The sequence below is a fragment of the Mus caroli genome, unplaced genomic scaffold (assembly GCF_978045245.1).
Source record: "Mus caroli unplaced genomic scaffold, Mus_caroli_1 scaffold_7, whole genome shotgun sequence".
NCBI classification, from domain to species: Eukaryota; Metazoa; Chordata; class Mammalia; order Rodentia; family Muridae; genus Mus; species Mus caroli.
Genome location: NW_028227262.1, coordinates 66,276,242 through 66,293,584, shown reverse-complemented (window position 1 = coordinate 66,293,584; position 17,343 = coordinate 66,276,242). Strand labels below are relative to the sequence as shown.

Genomic DNA, 17,343 nt, shown 5'->3' with positions numbered 1-17,343 from the left:
AGTGGGGGAAAAGATCCAGCCCCCCACTTTTGACTGTAACATGTTGCTAGGTATAATTTTATTTTATATAAAATGTGTTCTTCGGAGCCCAGGACTGGTGCAGCGGTTAGAGGGACCTGCCCTCCACAGGTTCACTGACTCCTCCTCTACCCACATGCACTCAGAACCTAGGCTAGGAAAGCAAGGAGGAGATCAGGGCAAGAGCTTCACACTCTTGCCGGTCCAGTCATTCATTCTGTGACCTCGGGGGTCACGTATAAGGTCAGTGTCTCTGATCCGCGCCGGATCCGCACTGCCAGCTGTGATTGGGTTCGAACAGCTTCATAAACATCTTCAGCATTTTGTACCAATTTCTCCCCAATGGCCAAGATCACATCACCAGGCCGCAGACCAGCCCTGTGGAGAATGGACAGGACAAGGAGGGAATAGACAGAGAAGTTCAAGGATACATCCACCCCATCCATCCCACCCTACCCTCCCGCCCCCCACCCACCAGAGCAGGCTCCCCATCACCTGTGTGCAGGGGAGCCCAGGATAACTTTATGAATGAGGACACCATGCTGAACATCAGGGAAGCTTGGCTCTCGGAGCTGTAGTTCAATAAGGATGCTGAAAGGGCACAGACACTATTAGCTCCACACAGGCCCTCTCTCATCTTAATAGTTCACCTTCTGCCTTCTAGAGCTTAGGAAGTGGGATATACACATAAAAGATAGCTAATTTCAAAAGATACATGGTGTTGATCAACTTCACTTCTGTCATCCTGAAGGGTTAGAACTTAGGCTGAGCCTAGAAGGGTGGGTCCTACCACCTTATGAAATAAGGTGTTGAGACATAGAAGTGGAAAATGAAAGTAGTTCCAAAGAAATGGCAAGCTGGCTGGAAGGATAGCTAGAGATGGGTGGCAATGGACCTCCAGTGCTAGGTCACTGTTGGCTTTACATCACAGCAAGAGCAGGATGTACTCAATCTACTGAAAGGTCCAGATGCAGTAGGATGAGAAAGTCATGAGAGGGAGCAGTTCTTGTGACAGAAGACAACAGCTTACCTTAGGAAAAGACAGACATGAGAGGAAACCCAAAAGAATAGGGTGTGTGTATGGTGTGTGTGTAGGGGTGTGTGTGTGTATAGGTGTGTGTATGTATATGTATATATCATGACCCTAACATACCTGGGAGTCAGGGTCAGCATCATCACTCCAATGTAGCGGCGCTGGGACCCACTGTTTCCAAACCAGGAATCTGTAATAAAAGAGGACAAATGAGCCCCCCCAGCTACATTCTTTCCCTTACCTTCTACCAGCACACCCCTCTATACAAAGCCCCAGTGACTGCCCCTCCCCTAAGTCCCATCCTCCATTTTAAAGGAACCCCTTTCCCTGTAAGACAGGCTCACTTTTCTTTTCCCCGCGATGCAGAAACTCCCTAAGGCGATCAGAAGGGATGGCAAAGGAGATTCCAGCTGTCACCTTCATGGTGTTCACTCCAATCACCTCCCCATCCTGCAGGGACACAGCCCCCTGTCCCCTAGCCCACACAGATGGCAGAGGATGGGGGCACCTGAACAAGAGTAGCAAGGATTTGGGGACAGGAGTCTGTCTGTCTGGATACCAGAAGAGGAACAAGAGACTAGAGACTTAGCTAAAATTCCCTAAATCAGAGGAAACCCCACACTTCCCACACTAACCTGGGGCATGGATTCTTAGAAGAACACGGACACTCACCAGGTTAACCAGGGGACCACCAGAATTTCCAAACTGTGAGGTAAAATGAAAGAAAACATCAAAAAGATCTGTAATCCCATGCCTCTGGGAATTCTAAGACTGAGGACATAAACAGGGTGTAGGGGAATTCTTCAAATTCCATTCCTAGCACATGAACTAGAGAGGCTGCCTTTTGCAGCCCAACCTCTAATACAGGCCCAGTCACCACCACGTGTCAGTTGGTCCTCATACCCAACAGCTGTTCTCCCCAATTCCAACCTTAGCACCCAATTTCCCTCATATCAGGACGTACATCAATAGCTGCATCGGTCTGAATGTATTCCACGTTGTTTTGAGGGAGTCCCAGGTCCCTGGCTGGGCGCTGAGCAGAGCTGACAATGCCAGATGTGATCGTGTTCTGCAGTGCAAAGGGGCTTCCCATGGCAACAACAAACTCCCCTTGCCGGACATCAGCAGAGCGGCCGAGGGGCAGTGTGGGAAGAGGCTCCTTAAGGGAAACGAGGACAGCAAAACTGGTCATTTTAAGAAGGGAGCAAGAGAACAGCTGCCATCAGATCTGGCCTACTCCATCCCCACCTTGGTTTGGATCCTCAGTGTGGCAATGTCTGCTACGGGATCCACAGCTGTGACCATGGCCTCATAAGTATCTCCGCTGGGCAGCCTCACTCGCACTCGGCGCCGATCAGCCACCACGTGGGCGTTGGTAACGATGAGCCCATCTGAAGCCACTACGAATCCTGATCCGTTTGAGATGGGGACTTCACGGCCGGAGAAAGGGTGCCTGGGATGGGGAAAGCACCGATTACACTGCAGCTTCCACCTCATCCTGCTCCCTTGCCTTCACTAACGGCAGTTCAACACCTCCTGGTCAACTTCACCATTACCGGCCTAGGATCTCGATATAGACCACAGCAGGGGCTGTCTTCTCCACCACATCTGCGATGAAATTGTACTGGCTCCGGGGAGAAGTGGGTGGTGGAGCAGGAACAGCAGCCAGCACCGTGGAAAGACCCCGACCCCAACCCCACAACAGCAGCACCACTGCACCCCCTGCGCCCACCGCCACCGCCAGCCATTCGCGCCGACGGCTTCCAGGGTTCCTGCGGGCCTCCTGGTCACTGGAGCCTGAAGTCCCCACAGTCAATCGTGCCCAGAGATCCGGGGTCCTAGACGTCAGATCTGCCCGTGATGCAAGGAACCCCACAGGCACCCGGGCCGGGAGACTGGGGGTCCCATAAGTCATCCGGATCTGAGGGTCAGGAGTTCCTGACGTCAGCAGAGCCCGGAGGTCAGGGGCTAACAGGCGAGGCTTCCTCCAGAAGATGCCCCCCAAAGCCCGCCATGCCCGAAGGCTCCAGTTTGCACCCCGCCCCGCTTTCAGCGCAGCCATCAGCTCCGCCTCGCCTCTCCTCGCCCGCCCTACTCAGAGGCGGTCCTCTAGAACCCCGCAAGCCGTCTAGGACAAGCAGGGCACGACGGTAGCTGTTCAGCGCATGCCGGGAAATGTAGTCCCGTCAAGACGCGCTCCTCTCCAGCATACGCACACGCTCACACACAAACTCACACACATACACACACATTCCCCGGGGCCGCGAGGCATGCTGGGAACGCTAGCCCTTCCGGGGCGCCTCCGGGCCTCAGGTTCTGGCGTCTCGGCGGATGCCCAAAGACTCCGCCTTCCCAGGGGCCCCCGCGGCCCTGCGAAGATGGCGACGACAGCGGCCCCGCTCTCCTGAAGAGGCTGCGATGGAACCTCCCCCAGCTCCGGGGCCGGAGCGGCTCTTTGACTCGCACCGGTAAGCGCTGCGGAGGGAAGAGACCGGTCAGCGCGTCCTGTCGGCTTCGGCGCCTGATCGCGTCGCCTCTCGCCACAGGCTCCCGAGTGACGGCTTCCTGCTGCTCGCGCTACTGCTCTACGCGCCGGTCGGCCTCTGCCTCCTGGTCCTGCGACTCTTCCTCGGGCTCCACGTCTTCCTGGTCAGCTGCGCCCTGCCCGACAGCGTCCTCCGCAGGTGCGGACCGCGGCGCCCGGGGGAGCATCCGGGCTGGGCTGGGCTCCGGACCGCACGGTCACCGCCGCCTGTGTCCCCAGGTTCGTGGTACGAACCATGTGTGCGGTCCTGGGGCTCGTGGCCCGGCAGGAGGACTCCGGACTCCGCGATCACCGCGTCAGGGTCCTTATTTCCAACCACGTAACACCTTTTGACCACAACATAGTCAACCTCCTCACCACCTGTAGCACCGTGAGTGGGGGGCGAGGCCGAGAGCGCCACCGGGTGGCTCCCCAGGCCCAAGCTCAAGGCTCCCCTTTACCCATTGGGATTCTCTTGGGGAACACCGAGCCTTTCCCCCAGCCCCTTAATCGCCACCCCACGTGTCACCCTTTTCCTCTTCCGTTCTGTCTTTTCCTTTCTCTCTCTCTTTTTGACATTTCCTTCCATTCTTCTTGCTTTTTCTCCCCGCTCTCAGCCTCTACTCAATAGTCCCCCCAGCTTTGTGTGTTGGTCTCGGGGCTTCATGGAGATGGATAGGCGGGTGGAGTTGGTGGAGTCACTCAAGAAATTCTGTGCTTCCACGAGGCTTCCGCCCACACCTTTGCTGCTCTTCCCCGAGGAAGAGGCCACCAATGGCCGAGAAGGGCTGCTGCGTTTCAGGTGGGTAAGCGCAGGCGTCTGGCTCCAGTTGAGTGGGTACCCTAGTTCCTTTCCTGTCTGCCCACTTTTAGCCCTGCCCTCGAAATTCTTAATTCCTCAGTTGTCTGCTTATGGAGTTGGACAGTTTACTAGTTTAAGTCAGGTATAAGTGGTTGGCTGGGCTAAGCTGAACTCCCATACTACTCGCTCTCTCTCCCTCTCTCTTAGTTCGTGGCCATTTTCTATTCAGGATGTGGTACAACCTCTTACCCTGCAAGTTCAGAGACCCCTGGTCTCTGTGGTGAGTGCATGCTGGACAGGGACCACTCTGGGGTCTGGAAGGGAAGTTTCCCACCTGTGGCCCTGGCTTAGACCTCACTTCATGCCCTCCCCTCAGACGGTGTCAGATGCCTCCTGGGTCTCAGAACTGCTCTGGTCACTTTTCGTCCCCTTCACGGTGTATCAAGTAAGGTACTAACTGTCCTCAGTTTTTGGTGGCTGGGAAGGTGTTCACCTCAAGGGCAAGGAAGTAGAGACCACTATCCTGTCTGCCTGTGGTTTGTTAATGTCGAAGTTCTAACCGAAGCTACACTTATCTTCATCTCCCTACTCTTCCCACCACTCTGTTCCAAGATAAATGGGGAAGGGCCACACCCTTAGCCCCTGGCGACTTAACCTGGGCAGGGCTCTGGTTTTTGTAGGTGGCTTCATCCCATTCATCGACAGCTGGGGGAAGAGAGTGAGGAGTTTGCGCTCCGTGTACAACAGGTGGTTGTGAACAGGGGCGTGGTGGAGGTGGGGGTCCCTCCCTCCTGGGGAGAAGGGGCAGAAGACATGATGAGGCTACAGCTATAACCTTCCAATTCTCCCTAGCTGGTGGCCAAAGAATTGGGCCAGATAGGGACACGGCTCACTCCTGCAGACAAAGCAGAGCACATGAAGCGACAAAGACACCCCAGATTACGCCCCCAGTCAGGTGTGTGATCTGGGCACAACGATGCTTGCTGCGCTTGGTGGTTTTGCTTCCGTCCTTACGCGTGTCTGCCTCTCTCAGTAATCCACTCACCTCATTTTTTTTTCTTTTAAACAGTGCAGTCTTCTTTTCCTTCTCCTCCCAGCCCTTCTTCTGATGTGCAGCTGACCACTCTCGCTCACAGAGTCAAGGAGGTTCTGCCCCATGTGCCATTGAATGTCATCCAGAGAGACCTGGGTATGGGAAAGGGTAGCGTCACAGAATGGCAGACACAGGAAAATGGGTCTCAACAGAGAAGGGGTACAGGGAGTGGACACTCTGCCCCTCTCTTCCCAGCCAGGACTGGGTGTGTAGACTTGACCATCACAAACCTGCTCGAGGGGGCTGTGGCTTTCATGCCTGAAGATGTCACTGAGGGATCTCAGTCCCCGCCTGCAGCCTCTGCCCCAAAGGTGAGACCCAGAGTAGTCAAGGCCAAGACTTAAGGGCAGGTCTGGGCAGTCTCTGCTCCCTCTCCCTGACTTCTCTTCTTGATGTTGAGACCCTAGCACAGTGCCTCTCTTGCAAAGTAGGCATTCGATGGGTGTGTAATGATGATGACTTCGCAAGCCCTCTGACATTGTGATCACCTCAGTTCCCCAGCTCGGGCCTGGCGACCCCTCAGCCCACAGCCCTAACATTTGCCAAGTCTTCCTGGGCCCGTCAGGAGAGCCTGCAGGAGCGCAAGCAGGCACTGTATGAATATGCAAGAAGGTGAGAGGATTAGAGGACAATGTGTGAGAAAGAACAAGTTGGAGAAAGGCCTGATGAAGCTGATATGACAAAGCCTATACACTCTCTCCCCCATGTCCCACAGGAGATTCAGAGAGAGACAGGCCCAGGAGGCTGAATGAGCCCAAAGGAACAGGATGGTACCCAGAGCCGCAGGACGGAGACTGGGGGCAGCCCTCACCCAGCTAACAACAGGCCGGATGAGTGGGTGGTAAAAAGGGAGGGATGGGGCTCCCCCAATCTCACATTAAATTCAGGGTTTTCACTCAAGGTCTCTGTTGCCTCTCTGGGTTTCAAAAGCCCCTTGAGCAGGTTTCTTTTCCTGGGTTGAAGAATACAATTTGGGTGAGGATGGTCAAAATGGAACTGAAATTACACTAAACTGAAGACAAAACAACTGGATCCCAGCTCAGTTACAGTGTAGGCTGTCACTCCAAAACTACAAGTCCCAGAATGCATTTCATGACTACAGTCGGGTCATATAGGCTCAGTTATACAAGCTCAGGGTGGCATCAGGAACCTGCTTTCCATAGGTTCCTAGCTAAGCTAACCAAGGTGGAGCAAAAGGCCCCTCCCCCCAAAATAAAGCTCTGGGATTGGAGTTTGAGCTCAGCCTCCCGGATGGGGCCGGAATTTACCTTTGTACTCCAGGGAGGCCTGGGTTGGTGTGGCTGGCTGGGTGTGTCCAGAACTGGCTGCCATCCTGACCCGTGTCCCAGAGCTGCTGGCAGGTTTGAATCCAGAATCATTAATGGCCCTGCTTACTGTCCCCTTCTCTCATCTCCAGATTTCTTTCTTTTCCCCACTTGGGCCTTCCCCACAGACGACTGCTTCTTGTAGCTCCTGCTGCCTACGTGGGTCCCTGTGCTAGTCACAAATCTTTACTACTCAGGGATCCCAGCTACAAACAGGGTAAAAGTCCACTCGTGATGTCCCCTTAGAGACACCCAGCACAGTTTCCTGGCAAGCAAATACCGCTGGGAAGGATGGACCCCAAGGCATTCTCCCCTGTGGGGTGACGTTGGGGATCAAGCTGAGATGGGAATTCAGTATCAGTCACCAGACCCAAGGCCTTACTAGCTGCCCTGCTTTTCGTAGGTTCTATGAGCAGCCACCATGGCCTCTGGGCTGGCAGAAGAGTCTGAACCGAGTCCTGGGGAGTCTGAGTTGGCTGTGAACCCCTTTGATGGGCTCCCCTTCTCCTCCTGCTACTATGAGCTGCTTGAGCAGCGTAGAGCCCTGCCCATCTGGGCTGCTCGCTTCCTGTTCTTGGAGCATTTGGAGAGTAGCCCCACTGGAGTGGTGCTGGTATCTGGGGACCCTGGCTCTGGCAAGAGCACCCAGGTGGAGGAAGATTCTGGGAGTGGACAAAGGGCAGGGTTAAATGTGCTTTTGCCTGGGTAAAGGAGAGGGGATGTGGGAGAGGCTGACCCACTGGGCAGTAAGGTTCAGGGATCCCAGTTCAGCTGGCCATCGTTGTCTGAGGTCCTCCAGTCCTCTGACACATTCCCTCTCCCTACCCCAGATTCCTCAGTGGTGTGCAGAGTTTGCGCTGGCCAGAGGATTCCAGACAGGACAGGTTACAGTCACTCAGCCCTACCCTCTGGCAGCCATGAGCCTGGCTTCAAGGGTGGCTGATGAGATGGACCTGACCCTGGGTCATGAGATTGGATACAGCGTCCCTCAGGAAGACTGTACTGGGCCCAACACCATGCTCAGGTGGGCCATCTGCAGTCTGACCTGGGCTTAACTCCCCCTGTGGAGCGGAGACAACCCCAACTGCCTGTTATCTCCTCATGCCCTCAGCTTAACCTGCCATGGAGTCATGTGATACAAACCTCCCCTCCACAAGACACAGGATATAGTGCATAAACCAAGTGCTCTCAACAGAGACGTGGGATCACAGTTAATGGTCCACAGGCTTAGGACATCTTTTTCTGTCCTTCAGTATCAGAATCTGGGCAACTTGGGGAAAAAAAATACATGGATTTTGGTCTGGTCCATGTCCACACTGACTCCCTGCCCTCTACGAATGCCAACAGGTTTTGCTGGGACAGGCTATTTCTGCAGGAAGTAGCCTCAACCCGGGGCCCTGGAGCCTGGAGCGTGCTGATACTGGATGAGGTTCAGGAGCGGTCAGTGGCCTCAGATTTATTACAGGGGCTCTTGAGAGATACCAGACTGAGAAACCTGCCGGGGGATCCCAGAGTGGTTGTAGTTACCGACCCAGCACTTGAACCAAAATTCCAGGCTTTCTGGGGCAATTCTCCCATTGTGCGTGTGCCCAGGGAGCCTGGTGGAGATCCCACCCTTGCCTACAAGGACACTGTCCCTACCGACCTGGTGGAAGCTGCCTGCCAAGCTGTGCTTGAGCTGTGTCAGCAGGAAGAGGCACCAGGAGATGTGCTGGTGTATCTGCCCAGCGAAGAGGTAAACAAAAGGAAAAAGCAGATATGGGAAGCATTCCTGTGCTGCCTTCCCGTCCCAGAGGCAACACATCTTAGGAACAGTGGCTCTGTTTACTCTTTGCTAAAGACTGCACAGGGAAATCAACGACTTCAGAATAAAGAAATCTGCTGCCCACTTTTTAAATTGCTTATAATTGCAGAGCTTTGTGCACAGCAAACTAAAATTCTAGTGTACCCAACTTTAGAAGTATGCCTGTTTTCTCAGATAAAAGGAAGGGCCTTAGCTTTTATCAGTTTGTCCAAAAGGTCTGTGCTCCCCCAAGAAAGGTAAGAACTGCCCTCATGCCCCACCCCTCTTCTCAGGAAATTTCTCTGTGCTGTGAATCCTTGTCCGGGGAGATGGGAACGCTGGCTGTCCCAGGGCCTCCACCGAGGGTGCTACCCCTTCACCCTGGCTGTGCTCAAGCCATCCAGACAGTGTATGAAGACACAGACGTGAATGTTCGCAAAATCGTGGTCACTCATTGGCTGGCTGATTTCTCCTTCTCCCTTCCTTCCATCCAACACGTCATTGACTCAGGACTGGAACTTCGTAGTGTGAGTGAGAGAAAAGAGGGGGAGTGGGCCCTCAGATAGAAGGGAACCACTCTGATCTGTCTTGGCCTTGTCTGGGGGCTGGATGACAGGTTTACAATCCTCGGATCCGGGCAGAATCCCAGGTGTTGAGACCAATTAGCAAGTGCCAGGCAGAGGCAAGACTGCTTCGGGCCAAGGGGTTCCCACCAGGTAAGAGCCTTTGCCCTCAAGGCCAAACAAACAAACAAACAAACAAACAAACAAAATCTCACACAAGCGCTGAGAAATCTACTTCCCCAGACCTTTCTCCTTTCAGGATCCTGCCTCCGCCTGTATTCTAAATCCACCCTAGAACTAGAGGCTCCCCCACTGCCCCACCCCAAAGTGTGTGAAGAGAATCTGAGCTCTCTGGTGTTGCTACTAATGAGGAAACGGATTGCAGAGCCAGGGGAATGCCACTTCCTGGACCGGCCTGGTGAGCCCCCACCCTGACCCAGGGCTGCCTCTGACTTCAGGGTCAGAGCTTGTGACATCTAAGCCTTGTGTTCTCACCAGCACCAGAAGCACTGATGCGGGCCCTGGAAGACTTAGACTATCTGGCTGCTCTGAATGACGACGGGGAGCTGTCGGACCTCGGAGTGATCCTGTCGGAGTTTCCCCTGTCCCCGGAGCTGGCCAAAGCCCTGCTGGCCTCCTGCGAGTTTAACTGTGTGGATGAAATGCTCACTCTGGCTGCTATGCTCACTGGTACATTCCTAGCTTGAATCTACCTCACTTGTTAGTCAGGACTTCGGAGGTTTTGCTATGCTGAAAATCTTACCCAGGGCCTCCTGGCTGTCGGGCAGCTGCTCAGACCTGCACTGGGGTGAAGCTGGAATCACTGGTTCTTACAGCTGTGTCAGCCTCCCCCAGCCCCCGCCTCCCCTCACAGCACCTAAGGAACCAAGTGTCTGCCCATCTCTTTCTATCATCCCCACAGCCTTTTCCTCTAATGCTTTTTTCTTCTCAGTGTACAGAATCTCGCCCACATTGCTGACTAGATCCACTCACCTGTCCTCTGTCCACCTCTCTCTTTCAGCCATGCAACAAAACCCCTATCCCAGTCTCACCTGCTGCATTACAGCTTCAGGACCATGTCCCCCTACAGTGACAGCTCACTAGTGAGGGTCCAGACACTCAGCATTTGCCCATAACCTGTGACACAAGAATGTTCACTACATGTGTCATGTGTGTGTGTGTGTGTGTGTGTGTGTGTGTGTGTGTGTGTACACGTGCATGAATGTGGGTGTGCTCTGAAACAGAGAATGTCAGGTGTCCTGCTCTTTCACTCTCTTATTCCCCTGAGGTTGAATCTGAAGCTAGGTTGCTATCTCAAACCCAAGTGATTCTCCTGTCTCCAGTTATAAGGTGTGTGTGTGTGTGTGTGTGTGTGTGTGTGTGGCCACATCAGGTGGCATTTTCATGGGTACCCAGAAATTTGAACTCAGGTCCTCATTCTTGTGTTAAAAGTGTTCTTAACCACTGAGCCACCTCCCTGGCCTTCTTTTTGAGACAGCATCTTGTTATATGGCCCAAGCTGGCCTTGAACTTGAGATCTTTGTGCCTCAGTCTCGCAGACATTGGGATCATAGGTGCCCAGCATCCTGCAGTTTCCATCCCACCTCCATGGCTATTCTGTCCTCATCTCTTCCTTGGGGTTCTCATCCTCTTTTCCATTGTAAATCTCCCCAAGGTTATAATATTTGGCCTGTGGGTCTTCTCATTCCCAGAACTCTGAGCACACCCATCCACAGCGCAGATCACAGTGCTGCCTCTATACTTGAAATTCCCAAAGTGCTTTGTGTCTCTCTGCCAGTATGAGTTGTTAAAAACTAGGGCTTCACTATATAGCCCTGGCTGGCCTTGAACTCACAGAGATCTGCCTGCCTCTACCTTCTAAATCCTGAGGTTAAAAGTCTTTGCCACCCCTCCTGGCTTTTTTCCCAGTAGCATTCTTTTAGGTCTTAGGAAGGAGGATATTGGGAGGGGAGAAAGTGATGAGGGAGAGGGACACAGAGAGAAAGGGAAGAAGAGCGAGGAGAGACATACAACTCCTAAGAATACCCCCACATCAGGATTCTGTTTTTACGTGTATCCCTGCATGTCTGTCCATACGTCACAGCATGCAGTACATGCAGAGGTCACAAGAGAGCATCTGATCCCCTGGGACTGAAGTAACAGGTGCTTGCAAGCTACCATGTAGGTGCTGGGAACCAAACCTGGGACCTCTGCAGGAACAGCTAGTGCTCTTAACTGCTGAGCAATCTCTCCAGCTCTGTGTTCCTCTCTGCAGGAACAGCTAGTGCTCTTAACTGCTGAACAATCTCTCCAGCTCTGTGTTCCTCTCTTTTTAAATGTCTTATTGTGCATGTGCATGATGTATGATGTTTGGCAGCAAAGGCGTGCCACAGTTCCTGTGTGTTGTCAGGAACAAGACTGTAGGATTCCTTCCACCTGTGTGTGTTCTGGAGGTTTAACTAAAAGGCTGGGCGTATGCAGTGTGTGCTGAGCCATTTAGCAGGCTTCTTTTTCTTTTCTTTCTCCTCCTCTCCCACCCCCTCGCTCCCGGCAGGGTTTTACTCTGTCATCCAGGCTGACCTGGAATTCACTGTCTATCTATCCCATGCCAGTCTCAGACTTGCAGCAATCCTCCTGCCACAGTCTCCCACGTAGTAGGATCACAGGGATGTGCCATAGGACTCCTGTCTTTCCTAGTAGATAGTTCTACTACACCAGTCCGTAGTGCCTCAGCTCCGAGCCTAACTCAAGCGTTCTGTCTGACTGCCCTTCTTACCGCCCCACCACAGTCTTCCTCTCTGCTCCAACTCAGACAATCCCATCACCTCTCCTGTTCTCATCCTATGATAATCTGTCTCCAGAGTTCCCTTTCCCGCTCCTACGTGTGTTTTCAGATTATGCTTTCTGCATAATCACAGCCAATGCCAGTGTTGGATACTCCTCTCTGCTCATCCAGATTCCATCTGTGGTCTCCTAACCAGTCATGTGGACCAACACTTGGACTCCTAGTTTAACATTCCTCTTTGGGAGCTGTTCTCATCTCCTTGAATGTGCAAACTCTTGTATCACAGAGTCAGTCTCTTACACTGACTATACAGATCACTCCAGCTTCCCTTGCCTTTCTGCCACATGTCACCCATCCCATACAACATATATGGCACCTAATGCCCCACATAAGCCATTAGCCTTTGTTCTATGCCGTTTCCACAGCCTAAACGGCCCCATGGTCCCTTCTCTGTGCAAACTTCTGACACCGACCCAAGAACCTCATGCTTTGCTCCCACGTCACCCTTGTTTCTACCACCAAAGCCTGGCTCCGTTGACCTTCTCTTCACTTTCAGAGTGCTTATTTGTTCACTTCCTTGCTGGACTCTCCCACCAGACTTGTGTGTGTTGGAGGGAGGGGGCATGCATCAGTGTGCTTGCATGCAAAAGCGGGAGGAAGCAGGTCATTTCTTCTGCTAGACTGATTGGACAGCAAGCTCCATGATCTGCCTGTTCCTGCTCACCGGGTTCTGGAGTTACAGGCACAAGTAGCAGGCTAGGCTTTGTGTGTGTGTGTGTGTGTGTGTGTGTGTGTGTGTGTGTGTGTGTGTAGTGGGGATTCAAACTCAAGTCTTCATTCTTGTACAGCAAGTATCTGTTGAATCATATGCACAACCTTTCTCTACTAGACTCTAATCTCCTTACGGGCAAAAACTGTCTTTCGTTTCCAAAACGGGAAACGGGTTCCAGAGCCCTCGGTGGATACCACAGTCCACTGGTGCTTCGGTCTCCAGGGTGCTATAGAACCTGAACATAAACTGGGCGCATTCTCCTACATATTCTGCATGGCCTCCAGATTACTTACAGTACCCCATACTGTGTGCAAACATCATGTAAAAGCCTCCCTGTGTTATTTAAGGAAGAACAGCCAAGGATGACCTGCATCGTCTCTGTAGATGTAGCTTTCTCAATACTTTGAGTTAGCAGTTGACTGAATCCACAGATGCAGAGCCATGGATGGCGAGGGCTGGCTGCACATGTTTCCAAAGTATAGTGAAGTGCAGAGCACCTAGAGTCTATAGTCTTTTAGATCAAGCCCCCCAGAGGATGACTCCTACCTTTGGAGCATTCTGTGTGTGCTGCCACCCTGCCTTGTTCCTCCCAAACCACCTTCCTGCGTCCTGCCTTCAGCTGCTCCTGGGTTTACCCGGCCTCCGCTGAGTGCGGGGGAAGCTGCCTTGCGACGGGCTCTGGAACACGCAGATGGTGATCACAGCTCTCTGATCCAGGTCTATGAAGCCTTTGTACAAAGTAAGTGGCTCAGTCTGCACCCTCAGACTCCCGGGAAATACCCAATCGGCCCACATACCTCTGTGTCCGGGAGGAGGAGGTCCTCTACCCAAGGGTCGTTCTTGTGCATCTTAAAGACTTAATGACGCGTGTTTCCTTTCTCCTCCGAGGTGGAGCAGATGAAGCTTGGTGTCAGGCTCGGGGCCTAAACTGGGAGTCATTATGTCAAGCCCGTAAACTCCGAGCAGAGCTTGTGGAACTCATGCAACGGATTGAGCTTCCCCTGTCCCAGCCAGCCTTTGGCTCTGAGCAGAATCGCAGAGACCTTCAGAAAGCACTGCTATCAGGATACTTCCTCAAGGTTGGAGAGGGGGCTGAGCGTGATAACTCAGTTGGCCCAGTGTGGTAGTGCACATCTTTAATCCAAGCACTCTAGAGACAGGCAAAACTCTAAGTTTGAGGCCAACCTGGTCTACATAGTAAGTTCTAGAGCAGCTAGGACTACATAGTAAGATTTTTGTCTCCAAATGGGGTGGAGGTGGGGGCTGGCTGGAGGGTTGCCTTAGCAGTTAAGAGCACTTATTGCTCCCTCAGAGTGCCCAGGGGACCCAGGTCTGGATCCTAGCACCCATATGGCTTAAAACCATTCTTAACTCCAATTTCAGAAATTTAACACTTCTGACATCCAAGGGCAAGCACATGGTGTGCATAATACATGCAGGCAAAACAGTCACACACATAAGATAAATAAATCTTTTTTTTTTTAATTTTAGAAAAAGAAAAAAAAAAAAAACAAGACAGGGAGAGAGGAGTTAGGGGACGAGCTGAGTGGTTAAAACACCTGCTTCCATCTCAAGGACAGAATTCAATCCCCAGAACCCTGGGTTCACATGTAGTCCTAGCACTGGGCAGTCAGAGACACTTGGGTCCCTGGGGCTCTCTAGCCAGCCTAGCTTAATGGCAGGTTCCAGGTTCTGTCCCCAAAAACAGGTGGATGGCACCTGAGGAATGACACCCAAGATTGCCACCTGACGATATTCATTCTCTCTCTCTCTCTCTCTCTCTCTCTCTCTCTCTCTGTGTGTGTGTGTGTGTGTGTATGTGTGTGTGTCATATGATCTCTTAGAATAGGGGTCTGAGGGTTTGGAGGACAAGGGACCATGGAATATGTCCTATGGTGAAGCAGGAGCAGAGCTAACTAGATCGACTTTCCGGCTTTACAATACTCTTACTCCTTTCACAGCCCCTTCTCTTTCCTTCTTTCTTTTTAAAGACAGCAAACGATGAGACAAGGTCTCATGTTGTCCAAGCTGGCTCCAGACTCTAAATACCTCAGGCTGGCCTCAAACTTCTGCTCCTCTGGCTCCCAGATGCTGAGATTCCTGCCACGCCCAACCTTGGCCTTCTTTATTTTTTGTGCTCTATTACTTATTTTACTTATTCCACCCATGTATTTGTGTTTCAACGAGGTGGCCCGAGACACAGACGGGACAGGAAATTATCTGCTTCTCACCCATAAGCACGTAGCCCAGCTGTCTCCATACTGCAGCTACCGAAACCGCAGGACTCCAGCCCAGCCACCCACGTGGGTGCTGTACCACAGCTTCTCCATCTCGAAAGACAACTGCCTTTGCATTGTCTCTGAGATCCAGCCTGAGATGTGAGTTTCCTGACCCTCACTCATACAGGGCCCTTCTTCTCCCAGGGCCAGGAACCAAACCTAGAGCTGGGGAGTGAGACGTAGGAGGGTTGGTAGAAGCAGGGCGGGGAGTGAGGGGCAGGGGAAGGCACAGACGATCCCATCCTGACTTTCTCTGTCAGGCTGGTGGAACTCGCCCCTCCATACTTCCTGAGTAACTTGCCCCCCAGTGAGAGCAGAGACCTCCTGAACCAGCTGAGAGAAGGAAAGGCAGAGCCACCAGCAGCAGTGACTGAAACTTCCTCTCCCCAAGAGTATGGAGATGGCTGTGTTCTGCAGTGAGCTAACTGCCTAAGGAATGGAGCCAACCTCATCAGAGAGCGCCAAGGCAGTCAGACTTAGAGACCCAAAGTGTAGGGTCAGATATACTCCTGGAACTCAAGAGCCAAGAACTGTTAGGAGTGGGGGGAAGAGAGAGCCGCAGTTCAGAACAAGCAGATTTTTCTTCTGTCCATGGACAAGGGAGCAGATGCCGCTCGCCCCACCCATGCGGCGCCTCACACAACCTTGTCTCCTTGGTGAGACTATAAAAGACTTTGGGGGGATGGAAAGATGGCTCAGGGGTTAAGAGCACTGGCTGCTCTTCCAGAGGTCATGAGTTCAATTCCCAGCAACCACATGGTGGCTCAGGACCATCTGTAATTGGATCCAGTACCCTCTTCTGGTGTGTCAGCTACAGTGTGCTCATATACGTAAAATAAATAAATAAATCTTTTTTTTTTTTTTTTTTTTTTTTTGGTTTTATGAGACAGGGTTTCTCTGTGTAGCCCTGGCTGTCCTGGAACTCACTCTGTAGACCAGGCTGGCCTTGAACTCAGAAATTCACCTGCCTCTGCCTCCCAAGTGCTGGGATTAAAGGCATGCTCCACCATGCCCATCTAAATAAATCTTTTTAAAAAAAAATGATTTTTCTATGATGCCAAGTTTGATTTTTAGTTCTGCAGTGCCATATACAACATCCATGAATCAGAGGTGGCACAAAAGGAAAGGCTGACTTCTGCAGGTGCAGCCTCCTGCCTGCCTCCAACCAAGCCTCTGTGCTGCCCGCTATATCTGTCCCTAGCACAGAGCATCCGTGACCTGGCTACCACAGGTCTTTGTCCCTGTCACAGTGTTCTAGCCTCTGCCAGAAACAAGAGGGGGACAGTGGAGTGAGGCAAAATCTTCCTGTTAAGCCAGAGAGCTTTGTAACCATCCTCCACTTAACCAAAAGCCTGCGCCCTCTGACTCACCTACAGTCTGCGGTCTCTCTAATTTTTCATTATAGTCTGTGTGTGTGTGTGTGTGCGTGTACACCCACAAAACATGTGCAGTGGTCAGAGGACAGTTCGTAGAAAACAGTTTTCTTCCACAAACTTGCCCCTAGGGCTAAAACTCAGATTGTCAGGATTACTGCAAGTGCCATCTCCTAACAACAGTCCAACTTAAAGCCACCATCCTTCACTTCTCCCTAATTCCTTCCCTTCTGCCCTTAGTCTAGTCTAATTTCTGAATCCACCACCATCTTGCACATCATAAATGTGTTTGTAGAATACTGTGGAAAGAAAGGCTCAATCCATGTAACTCCCCAGAGTTCCCTGTGCCTGCCCGCCCTTGCCAGGAGATCTTAGCCCCCAAAATTTTATCTGTCTCCACCCCTGTGATGTCATGGAGATCCCCCAAAGGCAGGCATCAGCATTTTTTTCTCTCTCTAAATCTAGATCTAATCTCTCTCTAAATCTAATTAGTTTTGCCTACTGTTAATCTTGCCCCCAGTTTCCCCTTCCTGGCCTACACATCTCCAGTCTTAAGACCATCTTTGGTTCTTCTTAGGTTTGCCAGTCTCAAAGCATGTCTCTTGCCCACTCTAACACTGGGCCCATGAATTCTCCACCCGCTCCCCATCTTGGCTCTCTGACCCTGCATGGCACGGGAGTCAGGTTCTCTTTCTAGAGTGTATCTTCTGGGTATATAAGTATCTATCTTACCTATAGCATAAGTTAACTCAAGATGGAGAGTGGTCCGCAGATTGGGCAGGAGACAACTGGAGACTGAGTCTAGAAGGAATCCTTAGTGATTGTTTTACAGATGAGGGACGAGGTCCCTGTCACAGTAGGCCACATTCTCTACTGCCAGCGCCTCTTCCATTACCCTTCCCCCGCTGTCCTTGATATCTGCCTTCACACCAGCTCTGTGGCCCCTTCCCAGCAGGACCTGAGCTCTGAGCCCACTCAGGGCAAAGTCGCAGC

At 52.2% G+C, this 17,343-nt stretch overlaps 3 protein-coding genes across 5 annotated transcripts; 2 read left to right on the top strand and 1 right to left on the bottom strand.

The window, feature by feature from the left end:
• Window positions 1-41: 41 nt before the first annotated feature.
• On the bottom strand, window positions 42-3,194 carry Htra2 (HtrA serine peptidase 2). Its single transcript, XM_021164241.2, has 8 exons — window positions 2,608-3,194; window positions 2,300-2,504; window positions 2,016-2,210; window positions 1,724-1,756; window positions 1,396-1,501; window positions 1,172-1,241; window positions 514-609; window positions 42-396 (listed from the first exon to the last, which is right to left on the bottom strand). The coding sequence occupies exons 1-8, from the start codon at window positions 3,111-3,113 to the stop codon at window positions 231-233; spliced, it is 1,377 nt and encodes a 458-aa protein (XP_021019900.1). The 5' UTR covers window positions 3,114-3,194; the 3' UTR covers window positions 42-230.
• A 129-nt stretch (window positions 3,195-3,323) lies between these two features.
• Aup1 (AUP1 lipid droplet regulating VLDL assembly factor) lies at window positions 3,324-6,370 on the top strand. 2 transcript variants are annotated; one of them, XM_021164242.2, is made up of 12 exons: window positions 3,324-3,519; window positions 3,598-3,735; window positions 3,816-3,966; window positions 4,193-4,377; window positions 4,585-4,657; window positions 4,754-4,827; window positions 5,058-5,124; window positions 5,230-5,332; window positions 5,447-5,566; window positions 5,666-5,781; window positions 5,964-6,082; window positions 6,186-6,370. In XM_021164242.2, the coding sequence occupies exons 1-12, from the start codon at window positions 3,383-3,385 to the stop codon at window positions 6,220-6,222; spliced, it is 1,320 nt and encodes a 439-aa protein (XP_021019901.1). In that variant the 5' UTR covers window positions 3,324-3,382; the 3' UTR covers window positions 6,223-6,370. The 2 variants fall into 2 exon arrangements, with proteins under 2 accessions (XP_021019901.1, XP_085696647.1); XM_085840521.1 differs by lacking the exon at window positions 6,186-6,370 and having other exon boundaries at window positions 5,902-6,087.
• Window positions 6,371-6,479: 109 nt separating this feature from the next.
• On the top strand, window positions 6,480-16,034 carry Dqx1 (DEAQ-box RNA dependent ATPase 1). 2 transcript variants are annotated; one of them, XM_029478507.2, is made up of 12 exons: window positions 6,480-7,012; window positions 7,199-7,444; window positions 7,626-7,819; window positions 8,143-8,530; window positions 8,872-9,105; window positions 9,195-9,294; window positions 9,401-9,559; window positions 9,640-9,831; window positions 13,318-13,437; window positions 13,587-13,777; window positions 14,886-15,076; window positions 15,238-16,034. In XM_029478507.2, exons 2-12 carry the CDS (start codon window positions 7,217-7,219, stop codon window positions 15,395-15,397), a joined length of 2,157 nt encoding a protein of 718 aa, XP_029334367.1. In that variant the 5' UTR covers window positions 6,480-7,012; window positions 7,199-7,216; the 3' UTR covers window positions 15,398-16,034. The 2 variants fall into 2 exon arrangements, with proteins under 2 accessions (XP_029334367.1, XP_021021406.1); XM_021165747.3 differs by having other exon boundaries at window positions 6,480-6,831; window positions 15,238-16,033.
• The last annotated feature ends 1,309 nt before the right edge of the window (window positions 16,035-17,343 follow it).